Source organism: Vicugna pacos, chromosome 20, assembly GCF_048564905.1.
Source record: "Vicugna pacos chromosome 20, VicPac4, whole genome shotgun sequence".
Taxonomy (NCBI): Eukaryota; Metazoa; Chordata; class Mammalia; order Artiodactyla; family Camelidae; genus Vicugna; species Vicugna pacos.
This window is the reverse complement of record NC_133006.1, coordinates 5,951,360-5,968,878: the sequence shown is the minus strand read 5'-3', so window position 1 is coordinate 5,968,878 and position 17,519 is coordinate 5,951,360. Positions and strand designations below refer to the sequence as shown.

Here is a 17,519-nt window from a genome sequence, read left to right as displayed (position 1 = left end):
ACTCCTTTCTGGAGGCTCTGGAGGGAGTCTGTTTCCTGCCCACGGGGGCTGCTGAAGAATTCAGTTTCTCGCGGTAGTAGAGCTGTTTTACGGCCGACTGTAACCTGAACGCCGTTCCCTGGTTCATGGCCCACTTCCAACCGTCTTCCAAGTCAGCCCTGCACGCCGAGTCCCCCTCACTCTTCAGATTTCTCCTCCTTCCTCCGTGTCTTTTTTCTGACCTACTCTTCTGTCTCCCTCTTCTGTATTAAAGGGCTCTTGTGATGCGATTGGGCCCACGTGGATAATCCAGGAATCCAGCATCTCAAAGTTCTTTAATGATATTTACAAAGTTGATTCCCCCCATAAGGTAACATATTCTCACGTCCCAGGGATTACAATGTGGATATTGCCAGCTGGCCATTACTCTGCTGACCACACTTAACAGGAAGTGCTGGGGATGGACCAGGCCTTAAGGCACCAATCCAGGTTACATGACAAGAATTTGTATACATTCTGGAACAAATACGTCATAAATATGGGGCATTCTCTCAAAGATAACATTACCCTCTAATCCTTGAAATGTAAAATATATATTAAAAGCATAACAGATCACCTTAAGGAATGTTGATTTTGTTTCCTGGTATGTATTCCTTCAATTAGTAACTGATTTCTTCAGATATTTTTCCTTTTCTTTCTCAGTTGTTTCAATTATTGCTTTTAATTATTTTAGTTCAAGATTGAGAAATGGCAGATTGCCCGCTGTAACAAGAGCAAGCCTCAGAAGTTCATCAATGATTTAATGCAAGTGCTTTACACAAATGAATACATGGCCACACACAGCCTCACAGGGGCCAAATCCTCTACTTCGAGGGACAAGGCGGTAAAACCAGCTATGAATCAGAATGAAGTTCAAGAGATCATAGGTGATGATACGATTGCACTGCACTGTCAAATGAATTTGAAATTATTTTGCCATTCAGGTTTAAGTTGTTCTTTGATCATCTTTTTTTCCTTCAACTTTCTTTTTCTTTTTTTCTCCCTTTTTTTTTAATTGAAGTATAGTCAGTTTACAATATTGTGTCAATTTCTGGTGTACAGAATAAGATTCCAGTCATACATATGCATACATAGATTCGTTTTCATTCTTTTTCATTATAGGTTATTATAAGATATTGAATATAGTTCCCTGTGCTCTACAGAAAAAACTTGTTGTATATCCGAATTTGTCTTTGAGAGAAAAATCTTAGGATAGCCTAAAACCTCTTATTATATTTGGGGAATTTTGTGGAAAAAACTTTACATTAAAAGTTGTCAGTCAAATAAAAATAAATTTTATACCAGTGAAGAGTTTGGATTCATATAATTAATAGCTTTAGAAAAGTGAATTTTATCAAATCTTCTTGAACAAAATTTTAGTAACAGCTTGTATCTTATTTTCTCTTCCTTATCTTGACTATATATATATTCTTTATTTCTAATTCAGAAGAATAGGTTATGGTTTTCATCCTATTTGTGGTTTTTAAGTTAATCTCCTTAAATAAAATAATCTATATGACCAAGTAATTTTTTTTGCAAATATCCAACAAATTTAGAGAATCACTGAATCCAGACTCTCTATATGTTAATCATATGTCATTTATCAGTTAGAAAAGAGTCAATCACAATCTACCTGTTTCAACTGATGTTGGGAACAGATAAAAATAAATTCCTCGCATTTTGGATCAAGGGCGCTTAGCATTCAGAGCAGTACCAAGGTCAAAGCTGAGTGAAAGACCAGCATGTATGCGCTGAGTTTATGATACAGACCTTTGCTATGCCTTGCTTTGCTTTGAAAAATCTGCCTGTAGATTCTTCTATTTAAATACCTCATGGGTGTTTGGGCTGCTTTTTCAAGATGGAGACAAGTTATAATGTGAATTGCTTGATGCTTTATCTCAGCTCATACCTTAAGATGCAAAGGCCTGATAAAGTGGGGTTTTTTAAATTAATTAATTAATTTTATCAAAGTATAGTTGATGTATATTATATAAATTATAGGTGTACAATACAGTGATTCACAAGTTTGCATGTTTATGCCCCATTTATAGCTATTATAAAATACTTGCTATATAGTCCCCGTGTTGCACAGTAGATCCTCGTGGCCTATTTCATACCTGAGAGTTTGTACCTCTTCTCCTTCCCCCATCTGCTCCCCCCTTCCGACTGGTAACCACCGGTTTGTTCTCTGTATCTGTGAGTCTGCTTCTTCCTTCTGATAAGGTGTTTTTGTGTGTTTGGTTGTTGTTTTTCTTTTGTTTTTTTTTTTTACAGGAGTCACAAAACAGTTATTTCCCAACACAGACGATGTTTCAATTAGGAGAATGATAGGGCAAAAGCTAAACAACTGCACCAAGAAGCCAAATTTAAGCAAAAATCTGAACTCTCAGGATGTTAAGTAGAGCCTTTCGGTAAGTCTTGCAAATCTTCACAATCCTTTCTGTGGGGCAAGAAGATGTAATACCTGTGCTCACGGAACAGCACGGATCTGCACACACACCCCTAGAGAAGACCAGAGGCCTGGGAGGTGCTCACAGGTGTTCCTGGGGGCAGAGGCAGGGGCAGGGAAGGGGGCTGCATGTGGGAAGTGCTGCGTCAGTTACCCAGATTTCCTTTCCCCGAGCCTCTCACGTCTTTTGACACCCTCTAAACATGCCCAAGTGCACCAGAGTCTTAAGAAGGGGAGAGGGTAGGTGGTGTTTTCCAGGTGTGTTTTGCTGAGGAACTTGTCTTCTTCACAGAGCATTTGTTACCTTGTGGGTGTGTTGCCAGTGGTGAGGGTCTTGTCTCGCTGCAGAAAGAATTCAGAGATGGGACGCAGAGGTTAAGGAAGTAAAGTGAGGATTTATTAAGGGATGGAGAGCACCCTCTCAAAGGGAGGTGGGCAGGCTCAGGTGAGCGGCTGCCCTGAGTGTCTTTGGCAAGTGGGTTACAGAGGGTGTGAAATGAATGGGCGGAATATTCACTGGGGAGGGAAGCGTTTGGGGTCATATTCCCGACTTTTATTCCAGCTCCACCTTCCCAAGGGGAGGAGGGGTTTTTGTCGTTATTTAGTCTGGGTCCGAAGTGTCATGGCATCGGTGCATGATGGGCACTTCTAATCTGCAAGGCTAATTTTATTGAAATCAGAGCATAATGAGCAAAAGGTTACATTCGTACACTGGAGATTCCTGCCTTTTCCCACCTTTCCTTGTTGGCCTCCAGGGCCCTTGTCACCCCAAACTGTGTGACCGCTCATCAGCCCATAGGTTCCTGCTTGCCTTTCTCTGCCCAGGGGCCCCTGGTGCTTACGATGTAGGGTTTCCTGCATTTGGCCGGGGCCCTTCCTTTGTGCCCAATTCCTGCCATTTGGCCTGCATCCCCTTTCTCTGCTCATATGTAGCTATCTGCCTGCTCTCACTAGTGAGGGTAGAAAGGAACCTGAAGAGGGACTCACAACAGTTCAGGAGGTGTTTCTCTAGAACAAGGGCGATACAGACCCTGGGGAATCTCTGAAGCACATGACCAGGACTGACTGACAACACTAACAGTGGTTCGACCTGTGTACAAACCATGGGCTGGAAGTCCTCAGGGGTCTCCTCTCCCTCCCCACTCTGCTTCTCCGTGCTTGAAATCCTTAAGTCAGTGGTTACAGTCTATATTGGTTTGAGAGGGATTCTACCAATATGTTTGCATTACACGAAAAGGAAGAATGATTTGTTTTTAGCGAGTTCTGAAGGAAATACACGTTACGGTCAGGGCCTGCCAAGGTGAGACTGGGACGTGGAATTTTGTGTTTGCTTTGGCCACTCAGAGTCCTGGCCCTTTCACTTGTTCTCACCCTCCCTCTCCATCATGTTGATAGAAACTATGTGATAAATATGCACTGTTGTGCTATTAATATTTTATTTGATAAACAGGTATATGATAAACAAGAGGGCAGGTTTTCCTTTCCTTTTCTTTTTTTTTTTAATTGAAGTATATAGTCAGTTACAATGCATCAGTTTCTGGTGCACAGCATCATGTCCCAGTCATGCGTATATATACTTGAATTCGTTTTCATATTCTTTTTCATTAAAAGTTATTACAAGATATTGAATATAGTTCTCTGTGCTGGACAGAAGAAATTTGTTTATCTGTTTTTCTTCCTCCCCTTTTCTTTACTTCCACCTTTGATTTCCATTTTCCTGCTTTCACCTGGCCACTCTGAGGCCATGCCACGTGTCCTTTTCTTCTGACTGGGATGTGGAACTGCGTGTAATGCAGTGACTCCCCACCTCCACCACCCACCCACTGCGACTCCCACCCCCTCCTCCTCGAGGGTCCTTTACCATCTTGCTCTACAATTAAGGCTACCACTGATGAGATGCAACAATACTCTCTCTTCCTTAAAAAAACAGAACACAATAACCTCCCCAAACAAAAAAAATCTACTTATAACAGCTGCAGGGGAATTCTTTCCCTTGGCTCATACATATTCACAGACCAACTTGAAGATCTACAGAAGATAAGGAAATTTGTAGCCTTTTTCTCCCCCAAGGGAATAAAAATTTTGGTTGATTGTGAGTTTCACAGCCTCCCAGTTAGGAGATCATTGCTTAATTGAGACCTTAGAATTTCTGATTTTGACATGAGGACCCAGTTATCCTGGTGTGTAACAGCCAAGCTCCCTGTCTAAAAGCCATGTAACCACACCTTCAGGTCACAGGGCTGTCCTCTGGAGCACATTATGGTATTTCGGAGCTCTGCAAAGCAATTTGATATCCTAACTTCTGCCTTTTTCATCTCTCAGGCTGCCAAGGGTACGCACAAAACTCATCTCTGACAATGGTCAGCAGAGTATTGAAGAAATTATAGCTAAAAGGTTTTTATATCAGTTTTGCTTGTACTTGCCAGTAGTGGTGTTATTAAATCACCTGGCTATGACATTAATTAAAATAGAAAAAAGGAAGAAATCTTTTTTTATCCACATAGTATGTTCTGGCACCTTCCGGGCCTGGCTCGTGCTTGGTTGCCATAATGCTTGGAATAGAAATGCTTAAAATTTGAGTCAGAAGTAGAGATTAACACTAAAATGGAATTTCTTTAAATTAGCAGGTATCTTTCATGTGAAGAATAGTTAAATCCAAATTATTTCAAAAGGACTGAGAAAATACCCTAGGAAAGGCAGGGTCGCATAAAACCAACCTCATTCAGCCATGCCTGCTGCATGGGTCAGATATAGCACCACCTGGTGGAACGCTGCTGTAATTTCTCTTGTTGCTCCTGTTACTAACAGGAGCCTAAAGTGACTGCATTTATTCAGGCGAACCACACTCCCTCCTCACCCCGACCCCAAAAGTATTCCTTGGAAAAATAATTTTCCTTCCACTCCTATAAGCAAGGCAGTAGGTACTGCAGAACACTTCTGCGAATTACAGTACACCCGAGAAAAACCGAGCAACCCCGCCGTGCGTCCTGGTAGGCTATGCCCTCCACCCAGTGCAGAGCTCAAAGCTGCCGCTGGCTTGGATTTGAAACGACAACCGTTTCCCAGCTGAGACTTCTGTCTGTGAGGAGGAGAGCTATATTCCACGCAGCCCCTTTCTTCGCCCGTTCATTCGCACGCCTCCAGCTGCTCTCAAGTGACCTGCAGCTCACGCCTGGCCTTGAGCTTGAGGCTGTCAGTCTCCCTGGCCTCGCTCCATTATTTTGCTTCTTTCTTACAAGAGCTGAAGGAGATTTTATTTCTAAGAATTACAGAATATTAGAATATCACCTCTGTAACACCCCATGAAGGGGTCAAACAGCCTTCTCTTGAAATTTCCGTAACAGCCCCAGTTTACATAATGTCTACCACAGTGTTGCATATGCATGTAACTGAAAGATGATCGAATACAATGGCACTGAAACTAAGTGGGAGGCATTGTGTCCCTGCCCCTGAAATAGGGGATATTTGAAAATGTCTGGAGGTACTCTGGGTTGTCATAACTGGGTGATACTACTGGCCTCTAGTGGACAGGAGCCAGGGATACTGTGACACATCTTACAAGGCATAGGACAGCCCCCACAACAAAGAACTACCCAGTCCAAAAGGTCAGTTCTGGTCGAAAATGACTTTTTGGCCACCAAGATGGCGGGGTAGGAAGACCCAGAGCTCAGAGGGCCCGCCCAGACTACACCTGTTTACAGACCATCCATCAATGCAAGCGACCCGAAGACTAGCAGAAAAGATCTTCTGCAACTAAGGATATACAGAAGGAACCCAAACAAGAAGGGTGGAGATGCGGTACAGTCAAGACCCACATCCCCAGGTGGGTGACTCACAAATGGGAGGATAATCACACTTGTAGAGGTTCTCCCCAAGAAGTGAGGGGTCCAAGACTCATATCGAGCTTCCCAGGCCTGGGGTCCTCCATCAGGAAGACGAGCCCCTATAACGTCTTGCCTTGAAGGCCAGTGGGGCTTGCATTCAGGAGACGCAAGGGGCTGTAGGAAATGGAGACTCCACTTTTGAAGGGCTCGTGCAGAACTGCACACACTCCAGGTCCCAGCTCAGAGGCAATAATCCGAAAGGAGCCTGGGTCAGAACCAGCTGCTGACTTTAAGAGTCTCCAGGAGAGACAGGAGGCAACTTGGACTCCCCCTGTGGACACAGATACTGGAAGCAGACATTTTGAGGAGCTGCTTCTACCACGAGGACACTGGTGCTGGCAAGTCCTCCCTCTTGCCTGTTAGTGTGGAGGCTTACCCGCCTGCCAGCTGGTCACCATCAGTCCTGGGACCCCCTCAGGCTGAGCAGAGACCTGGCCCTGCCCACTAGCAGGCCTGAACCAGCCCTGGGAGCCCCTGGCCCCATAGCTAGCATGCCAGGACCCAGCACTGCACACCAGTGGGCTGCCCCATAGCCAGCTGCCCTAGGACACCCCGGGACACCCCAGGGCTGCAGCCAGCCTCCCCAGGACCCTGCCTCACTCACCAGTGGGCCAGCACCAGCCCAGGGACGCCACGGGCCTGGCAGCCAAGTGGACCAGGGGCCAGCCCCGTGTTGCAGCGTACCCACAGTAGTCAGCCCAGCCACAACAGAAGGGGCCACCCAGCCCACATGGGGCACGCCTACCACATGTAGCCCTGGTGACCAGACGGGAGTGCACTGCTGGGCCCACAGGAGGACTCCTACAAGGAGAAGACTCTCCAAGATTGGGAGATACAACCAACCTAATACATACAAATAACAAAGGGAATTGGGCAAAATGAGGAGACAAAGGAAGGAGCAAGATAAAACCCCAAAAGAACGAAGTGAAGTGCAGATAAGCAATCGACCCCGTAAAGAGTTCATGGTAATCATCATAAAGATGCCAACAAACTGGGAGAAGAGCGGATGAACACATTGACACGTTTAATGAAGGGTTGGAAAATACAAAGAAGAACCAGAGCTGAAGCATACAATAACTGAAATGAAAAATGAAAAGTACACTAGAAGGAATTAACAAGAGATTAGATAATACAGAGGAACAGATAAGTGAACTGGAAGACAGAGAGGTGGAAATTACCCAACCTGAACAGGAAAAAGCAAAAGAATTTTTAAAAATAGGGACAGTTTTAAAGACTTCTAAGACAACATCAAATGTACTAATGTTCACATTTTTGAGGTCCCAGAAGAAGAAGAGAGAGAGAAAGGGGAGAGAACTTACTTGAAGTGATAACAACTGAACATTTTCCTAACCTAGGAAAGGAAACAGACATCCATGTCCCAGTAGCATAGAGAGTCCCAAACAAGATGACCAGGGCACACTATAATTGAAACAATAAAAATTAAAGATAAAGAGAGAATCTTAAAAGCAGCAAGGAAATAAAACCTTGGAAAAAACAGTTGTATACAAGGGAACTTCCGTAAGACTGTCAGCTGACTTTTTAGCAGAAACTTTGCAAGCCAGAAAGGTGTGGCATGATATATTTAGAGTGATGAAAGGAAAAAAACCTAAATCAAACCTAAATACTCCACTTAGCAGGGCTATCATTGAGATCTGAAGTAGAGATGAATTTCCCAAATGAGCAAAATCTAATAGAGTTTAGCGCCACCAAACCATCTTTACAAGCCATATTAAAGGGACTTCTCTAAGTGGAAAAGAAAGACCACAGCTAGAAATATAAAATTACAAAAGGAGAAAATCTCATTGGTAAGGGCAAACATACAGTGAAGGTACCCACTACTTATAAAGTAGGAAGGTTAAAAGACAGAATCATCTGTATCCACAATAAGTAGTTAAGGGATACACAAACACAAAGGATGTCAAAAACATTGGTGGGGAAGAGTAAAAATGCAGTGTTGTTAGAATGCATTTGAACTTAGGAGATTATCAACTTAAAATAATCATGTATGTGTAGGTTGCTATATATAAACCTCATGGTAACTACAAAGCAAAAATTGATAATAGATACACATACAAAAAAAGAGAAAGCAATCCAAACATAGCTCTAAACATAGTCATCAAATCACAAGGGAAGAGGGGGAAGGGTATAGCTCAAGTGGTAGAGCACACGCTCAGCACCCAAGAGGTCAGGGGTTTGATCCCCAGTACCTCATCCAAGCAGAAATCAATGAAGAAACCTAATTACCTCCCCCACATAAATCACAAGGAAAGAGCACAAAAGAAGAGCAAAGAACAGGGGGTAAAAAAAGAACAGTGAAGGAAACTATCAACAAAATGAAAAGGCAGCCTACTGAATGGGAGAGTATACTTGCAAATGACATACACAATAAGAAGTTAATATCCAAAATATACAAAGAACTCTTGCAACTCAACACTAAAAAAAAAAGCAATTAAAAAACAGGTAGAGGAACTGAGTAGACATTTTTCTAAAGAAGACATAAAGATGGCCAACAGGCACATGAAAAGTTGCTCAGCATCACTAGTCATCAGAAATGCAAATCAGAACCACAACGAGATACCACCTCACACTTGTCAGAATGGCTATCACCAAAAGACAGCAAATAACAAGTGTTGGCGAGGATGTAGAGAAAAGGGAACTGTCGTACACGGTTGGTGGGAATGTAAATTGATGCAGCCACTATGCAAAACAATACGAAGATTCCTCAAGTAATTAAAAATAGAACTGCCATACAATCCAGCAATTCAACTTCTGGATATTTTTCAAAAGAAAATAAAAACACTAATTGGAAAGGATATATGCACCCCTATGTTCATTGCACCATTATTCACAACAGCCAGTGTATGGAAGCAACCTAGGTGCCCACTGACAGATGAATAGATAAAGATGTTTAGATAGATAGATAGATAGATATGTAGTTAGATATCCATTAAAAAGAATGAAATCCTGCCATTTGTGACAACATGGATGGACCTAGAGGGTATTGTACTAAGTTAAAGTCAGACAGAAAAAGACAAATATATGTTTTCACATATATGTAGAATCTAAAAAAACAAAACAAACAAATAAACATAAACTAGCAGAGTCATAGATACAGAACAAATATTTGCCAGAAAGGAGGGCTGGTGGGATGAGTGAAATTGATGAGGGAGACTGAGGTATGGCTTTCCACTTACAAAATAAATAAATGATGGGGACGGAACGTACATCGTGGAGAATATAGTCAATAATAATGTAATGTCTTTGTGTGGTGACAGATGGTAATGAGACTTATTGTGGTGATCACTTTGAAGAGTATAGAAGTATTGAATCACTATGTTGTACACCAGGAACTAACATAGTGTGGTAGATCAACTATACTTTAAAAAAAAAACACCCAAACCAAATAAACTCATAGAAAAAGACATGAGATCTGTGCCTGGTGTTACCAGAGGAAGTGGATAGAGGGAAAGAGAACTGGATGAAGGATATTCTAACAGTACAAACTTTCAGCTATAAGATAAATAAGTACTAGGGATCTGATGGACAACATGATAAATAAAATTAACACTGCTGAGTGTTACATATGAAAATTGTTAAAAGAGTAAATCCTAAGAGTTCTCATCACAAGGGAAAAAATTCCTTTTTCTTTTATTTTGTGTTATATGAGATGATGAATGTTCACTAAACTTGTGGCAATCATTTCATGATGTTGTAAGTCAAATTATTATGCTGTACACCTGACAAATGTATATCAATTATATCTCAATAATACTGGAAGAAAAAAATGAATTCCTTCTTTTGGAGATAATGAAACTCAAACTAAAAAGGTTAAGCGAACTGTCAAAGTTACACGATTAGTAACTATTAGAGAGCCAACGCTAGCATGTAGTTCTTTGCATTTCTTATTGCATTAGTCTTGGTTCTCCAGAATTAGTCATGGTTCTCCAGAGAAACAGAACCAATAGGATGTTTATTTAGATTTATTTTAAGGAGTTGGCATAGACTATTTGCAGGGCAGGCTAGCAGGCTGGAGACCCAGGGAAGAGTGGATGTTGCAGTCTGATTCCAAAGACTATCTGGACTTTTAAGGATTCCTCTTCCTTGGAGGACCTCAGTCTTTTTGTTTAAGGCTTTCAACTGATTGGATGAGACCCACCCACATTATGGAGGGTAATCTGCTTTACTGAAAATCTACTGATTTACATGTTAATCTTATCTAAAAATTACCTTCCCAGCAACATCTAGCCTGGCATTCAACCGAACAACTGGGTACCTTAGCCTAGCCAAGTTGAAAAATTAAATGTTCTAGGATCAGAAAGTCTGGTGTTTTATTTTTAGAAAGTCTGATTTTGAAGCCTGCTCCACCTCTTAATAAATGTGTGGCTTCTGAGGAATTCTTGACATCTCTGAACTTTGAGTCAAACAGGGATAATAATACTATCTACCTCAGTGATGGAGCCAGAATTTGTGGGACCTGAAGCGTAATAGAATTGGGAGAACTCTCTTTAAGAAAGAAACACAAAATTATGAAGGCGCCATCAGTAACAACTCTGTAAATTAATTCAGAATAAATAAATCATGAAAACTACATGATATTTAAAAGTTAGCAAATTTCTCAAATATCACATAATATGGGGGAAATTACATATGTTTATTAGTAACTGTAGTACTTTTATCTTTTTTTGAGTTTGCATAACTGTTGACTGCTTCTTCATTTGACAATTTTATAATAGCTTTTTCTATAGAAAGAATAGAAAAATAACTTAGATCATTCTCTAGCATAGTTGGTGGAAAATTGCTTTTTTTTTCTTTTTGACAATTTACAGAGTTTTTTTTCAAATTCTCAACTCTTTACAATGTAATTTTTAGGATTGTTGTCAAATTTGGGGAAAACACTATTGAGTTTCTTTGATATCTGCGTTGTAAGATTTCAGGGCATTTCAGGTTTTCTATGGAGTGCATGCTCTTAAATATTCTTTGAATTGACCACATTCATAGTATTCCTACAAGACACTGCATACTGGAGTGGCCAGCACTAATGTAACTATACACGGAAGAGATTATAAAGCACAAAAATATGTTCCAGTTAATCCAAATCTCAGAAGTGCCCACTGCCACTTCCTGGTTATAATCGGAGGAGAAAATATGACTGGGGAGCAGTTAAAATGGAAAGAGACAGAGGTCTTAACTGAGGATGGCTGAAATATCTAATTTTGGCAAATTTAACAAAAATATATAAACATGTGAAGATAATGCTAAAGCCCTGTTTTTTTGGAAGTTACCTATATTAGTAAGCTTTATTAGCTTCCCAGTAATTCCACCTCTGACCTAACTCATTGGTATGACTTTGGGTTTTGGGGGATTTTGGGGGGAGGTTTTTTGGGTTTTTATTTTTTTGAGTTGTGAAAGAGGTAAGGCAGATTTAGGAAATTGCCTGATATTGGAACAATCAATAAGCGTAACTGAAGAATGACAGTTGACAATTTTTAAGATGATTGATGGATATGTGGGGATTGTTCATTTTGCTTTGTGTGTTTGAGTTTTTAAAAAGTCATTTGAGATAAAAATATACATATATATTAAAGGTTTTAGCTGCTATCTACGCTGGAATTCCTCTGAACAGAGCATAAAAATAATTCCTAAGTCACCTCAATAGGAATAGTTCTTATTAACAATTTGTATTTTTAAGCAAAAGCTTGTTGTTGACACAAAAATAAACAACTCACACTCATGAATAACTCAAATTATAAGTCAACCGTTAAAAATACTCTAAGAGTGCTAACATAAATTTGTTTCTTATAGGTAGTACAAGTACCTGAAACAAAAGCACCTTCAGTTGTCACTCTGACCTTGGACCTTGTGGGTGGCCCTGCAGCCTCCCTGGCAGTGATCACAGAGACAGGTGTGGGGACGGCTGGGGACCCTGGGACATCGCAGGGCTGTCCTGGTGGAGCGCGAGCTCGCTGAAGAAGCTGCATGTGGATTCCTCCCTCAACACCAGTGATGCATCAGACCAGAGAATTTCTAGCAGTCTTATAAGCATGCATTATGGTTTCTTGGAAATAAGCATTTTCCCCTCCCAAAGTGCTTCCCTTTAGTACAGCTAACTTAACAGGATAATCAGAGCTCTGGTCATAGCAACAAAAACTCCAGCCCCTAAGATTCCTCGTTGTCCTAATTCATTACTGTATATTTACTATTACCAATGACTTCCCCTTTTAGTTTTTGGACCTTGAGCATAAGCACATATTTTAGAAAAGTACACAGTGTGATAATCAATGTTCACAAACATGAAAGCGTCAAAATCAGCCTAAAATCTGATAATCATACCTAACCAAGTAATAGTGTTTTAGCAATAAAGTTATAGGATTATTCTCTTATGTAAAAATGTATAAAGTAGCAATCTGGAAAAAAAATGAGAGCTGCAAGACCTTTTTTATTTTAATATGCAACTATTCCACTGCACTCCTGAAAAAGAAATAAGCCCAAGCTTTGTGATTGTGAAAGTAATGCATCAACTTTTTAAGAAGTCTTTTTTTACATTTGTTTACACGCTTCTAACTTTTTATTGCCCGAAGAATATTAAATACACCTGTGTAATTTAAGACATCAGTACCATCTACAAAATCCTATATGAGATACAACGTCCTATTGTTTTTGGTGGGTTATATTGCTACACTGCTTAGTTTTTACTGATTTGTTTTCACAGTATCAGAAGAGAAAATAACTGAAAACAAAATCATATGGGTTTAACAATCTCTCTCTCACGCACACAAATATCATTTTGTAAATGAATGGAAGATAGAACCTTCTTCATCAACAGGCTTCTCCTTCGATGTCAGGTTGTCACGTGTTGACAACTCGGCAACACCAAGCCGAGTTCCTTCAGTGCACAAAGTCATGTACAAACTTAGAAAGGAGGATGCATGTGATGGAGAGTCCGGTACTGTGGACCCAGGAACATTCCATACGTGTTGCTTGATTATAATGTGGTTGAACAAAATAAATATTCTTCAGGAAATAACTTGTGTTAACATTTGCTACTTTTACTTAAATATAAATAAATCCCACTGAAAACATAAAGGCATTTGCTTGTTTCTTATTAATGTACAAAATCCAGGGAGAAAGTCGTCTTCTAGGCTGATGACTTCTTCACTCAAACATTGAGACATTACCATTATCACCAGACTGTCTTTTTTTTGTTTGTTTTTTTCTTAATTGAAGTATAGTTGATTTACAACGTTGCGCTAATTTCTGGTGTACAGCATAGTGATTCTGTTATATATATATATATTCGTTTTCCTATTCTTTTTCATTACAAGCTATTACAAGATATGGAATATGGTTCCCTGTGCTGTACAGTAGGACCTTGTTCCCACATTTTTTCTTATAAAATCACTGATGTTGTACTACAGCCTTTCTTGAATGCCTGTGTTTTAATGACAAGGTTTTTCCGGGTTCAGCTGTCTGCAGCTGGGTCCTGGGTGGTGGGCAGGCCCTCTGTGGGCACAAACACCACTACTGGCTGCAGTGGCTCATCTGAGACAGTGTTTTGTAGCCCTGCTCCCTCGGGTCGCCTGACCGCGCCGAGTCTGGAGGGACTTCTGGCCCTGGCCCTGCATCCCAGGTCCCCCAGCAGCGGCGTCCAGAGGACACAGCCCTGCACCCCCAGGCGCGCCTGCACCTCAGGGAGTGTGTTTTTGCGGGATCTCTCTGAGATCCGCTGCTGGGAGCCCTCCAGGTGCCCCCGTGCCTTTTCTCTCTGCACCCTGACCTCGTGACGAGTGCTGAGGCCGGCTAACCTCACCCTCAGCGCTTAGAGCAACAGCTTCTAGCCTCTGCATTTCTGGAGGAGTTTCTCCTTCTCAGGAAGTGCACTTCGCTGGTACTTTCTGAGACTGGCCACTCAGGAGGCCCCCTTGATGTTCTTCTTGCATTTTTTGCCCAATTTAACGCCTTTTAGCAATTTTTAAAAGTTTTTGGATTCTGCAGATTTCATCTACTGCCTATTTTGCTAAAAATAGCAGGGGACAGGAGGTTTTGTTGTTTCCATTTCTCCTTGCTGCTTTATTTGATTTCTTATACTACGGGAAAGGAAGTAAGACTACTCGCATGTTCTTCCTGGAGACTTAAACCCAGTGCTGCTGGATGGGTCACTGGCTGAAATACAAGACTCCCAGGTAAATCTGAATCAGATGAACAGCAACCAAATTCTGTTTTAGTGTTAAGTATACCCCTTGAAATATTTGGGATATACTTATACTAAATAAATACCCATGCATCTTAAATCTTAATTTACCTGGATGTCCTATATTTTTATGTGTTGAATCTGGCACCCCTCTGCCATCAAGAGTCTAATGTAATTCTGATTCTCATTCTTTTATTCAGAATATGTTTCCCCATCCTCCCCAAGGCTCTTTTGATCTTTTCTTTCCGTGATATCTAGAATTTGATGAAAATATGTTGTATATCCTTTTTCATCCATCATGCTAGGTATGTGATGGATCCTTTCAACTTGGATACTTGTAGCCTTTAATTCTGGGAAACATATATGGTGTATATTTTATATGTATATAGTACTTATTTTATGAAAAATATGTTTATATAATTTTAATTCTGGGAAATACGTTTGGGATATATTATATATACAGTATATATTTACATATAATATATGAAGTACATATAAGTATATGTAATAATTACAAGATACATAATACTATTATATAATACTTGTATTATATTAAATAGCATTATTACATAAACCATCAGTGTCCCAGTTGGTCCTGGTTACAATCATTCCACTGATGATAGTGGAAATGACACATGCCTCTCTGACCCTCCACCCAAATTCTTCCTTGCATTGTTGCCCTTGGGATTTATTAATTTCTCTATATTCCTTTTAGCAGGGAGTCAGGAGAAAAATGAACTATCACTCAGCCTTCTTTTTTGTAAATTTCCTGACTATTTTCATAACAGCCACAAATTTATTCTTCTAGATGAATTTCTAAATCCTTTTGTCAACTTTCCACTCTCAAAAAAAAATCCTGCTCAAATTTTTGTTGTGATTATACTTAAGTAATTTTCTAATTTGTAGAGAATCTGTGTATACAAAATTGATTCTTCATATCTAAAAACAAAGTCAGCATTAAATTATAGTTTTTCCAGTCCTCAGTAATCATTCACATTTTCTCATGTAGATCCCACAGAATTCTTGTCATTGTAATGCCTAGGTGTTGCGTTTTGTTGTTGCTATGTAATTGATCACTGCTATACAGAAAAACTGACGTTTGTGTGTCTTTCTTTTTTAAGCATCTACTTTACTACATCTGTCTTTCTCTATTCTTTCTTTCCTCTTGGTTTTTCCCGGCCAAAAAAATTTATTCAAATAATGATAGTTTTGCATCCACTTTTTAAAATGTTTTTGCTATTTTCTCACCCTTTTTCATTGCATTGCTTACAATTCCCAAAACAATTTTTTTTGGGGGGGGTAGTTTATTTGGTTGATTGGTTTGATTTGCATACATTGTGAAATGATTACTCAGATAGGCTCAGCTGTCATCCGTCTTCTCCTGTAGATACAATAAAAAAAAAAAGAAAGAAAAAAGGAAAAAATTTCTCCTTATGATGAGAACTCTCAGGATTAATACTCTTAACAACTTTCCTATACATCACACAACAGTGTTACCATGTTGTGCATCACATCCTGAGCACTTATTTATCTTATAACTGAAAGCTTGTAGCTTTTGACCACCTTCTTCCAATTCCCTTCCCCAAACCTTGTGCCTCTGGTAGCCACAAATCTAATCTCTTTTTCTATGAGTTTGGTATTTGTTTGTTTTAGTTTCTACATGTAAATAAGATCATACATACATGGGGTATATTTTATATGTATATAAAATATATGTTGTCTTTCTCTGTCTGACTTATATCACTTCACATAATGCTTCCAGTTCCATCCATGTTGTTGCAAACAGTAGGATTTCCTCATTTTTTATGGCTGAATAACATGCCATTGTGTATATCTATCACAGCTCCTTTATCCATTCGTCCACTGATGGACACTTAGGTTGCTTCCACGTCTTGGCTATCATGAATATTCTGCTATAAGCATGGGATGCAGGTATCTTGTCGAGTTAGTGGTTTTGTTTCTTTTGGATATATCTGTTTTCTTTGGATATATTCTTAGCAGTGGAATTGCTGGACCATATGGTAGTTCTATTTTTACTTTTTTGAGGAACTTCCATATTGTTTTACACAGAGGCTGTACCAACTTACATTCCCACCAACAACGTACAAGGGTTCCCTTTTCTCCACATCCATATAGCATTCATCTTTTTTTAATCTAAAAAAATTTTTTTAATTGTAGTCAGTTACAATTTGTCAACTTCTGGTGCACAGCATCATGTCCCAGTCACAGCTTTCATCTTTTTGATGATGGCCATTCTAACAAGGGTGAGGGAATATCTCACTGTGGTTTTGATTTTCATTTCCCTAATGACTTGTGTATTGGGCATCTTTTCATGTATCTGTTGGCTTTTCATACATCTTCTTTGGAGAAATGACTATTCAGGTCCTTTGCCTATTTCAGGTTTTTTTTTTTTTTGAGTTCTTATGAGTTTTATGAGTTCTTTATGTACTCTGTATCTTAACCCTTTAGTAGATACACGGTTTGCAAATATTTTTTCCTATTCTGTTGCCCATCTTTTCACTCTGTTGATGGTAACAATGTTACATAATAGTGGTGGTAGTGGGCATTTCCATTTTATCCCTCACTTGGTTCTGTCAACAGGATAGAGAATGAATGGTATTTATCTCATTTCCCTCAATGGTATTTATCTCATCATAGTTTAGTTTACATTTCTCTATTTATGGATATTTAAGGGAGAATTTGCAAACAGTCTGTTCATCTGATTGCTTGGGAACTTACTTAAAACCTCAAGTTTTTAAAAGCTAGAAAGGATCCCAGCGTCTATTTCCTCCTTTTATAGATGTGGGTTTATCCACGTGGAGTTTATCCACGAGAAGTTAAGGGTCCAGGTATTGTTGTGTTTCAGAATCATAAGGTTACCAGATTCAGGACTTCTAGATAAGTATGGTTGGCCTGTCCAGGAAAACGCAAAGTGAGGGAAGAGAGAATGAGAAATGAGTTCATGGACTCCTTTTAATAT

The 17,519-nt window shown here is 39.8% G+C and overlaps 1 protein-coding gene across 1 annotated transcript in view; it reads left to right on the top strand.

Moving 5' to 3' along the window:
* BEND6 (BEN domain containing 6) overlaps positions 1-13,434 on the top strand; it is a 54,510-nt gene extending 41,076 nt beyond the window's left edge. Inside the window, exons 5-7 of the mRNA XM_006211520.4 lie at positions 713-905; positions 2,293-2,429; positions 12,154-13,434. Coding sequence (XP_006211582.2) covers positions 713-905; positions 2,293-2,420 — 321 coding nt within the window. The 3' untranslated portion in view covers positions 2,421-2,429; positions 12,154-13,434. The remainder of the gene's footprint in view (positions 1-712; positions 906-2,292; positions 2,430-12,153) is intronic.
* The last annotated feature ends 4,085 nt before the right edge of the window (positions 13,435-17,519 follow it).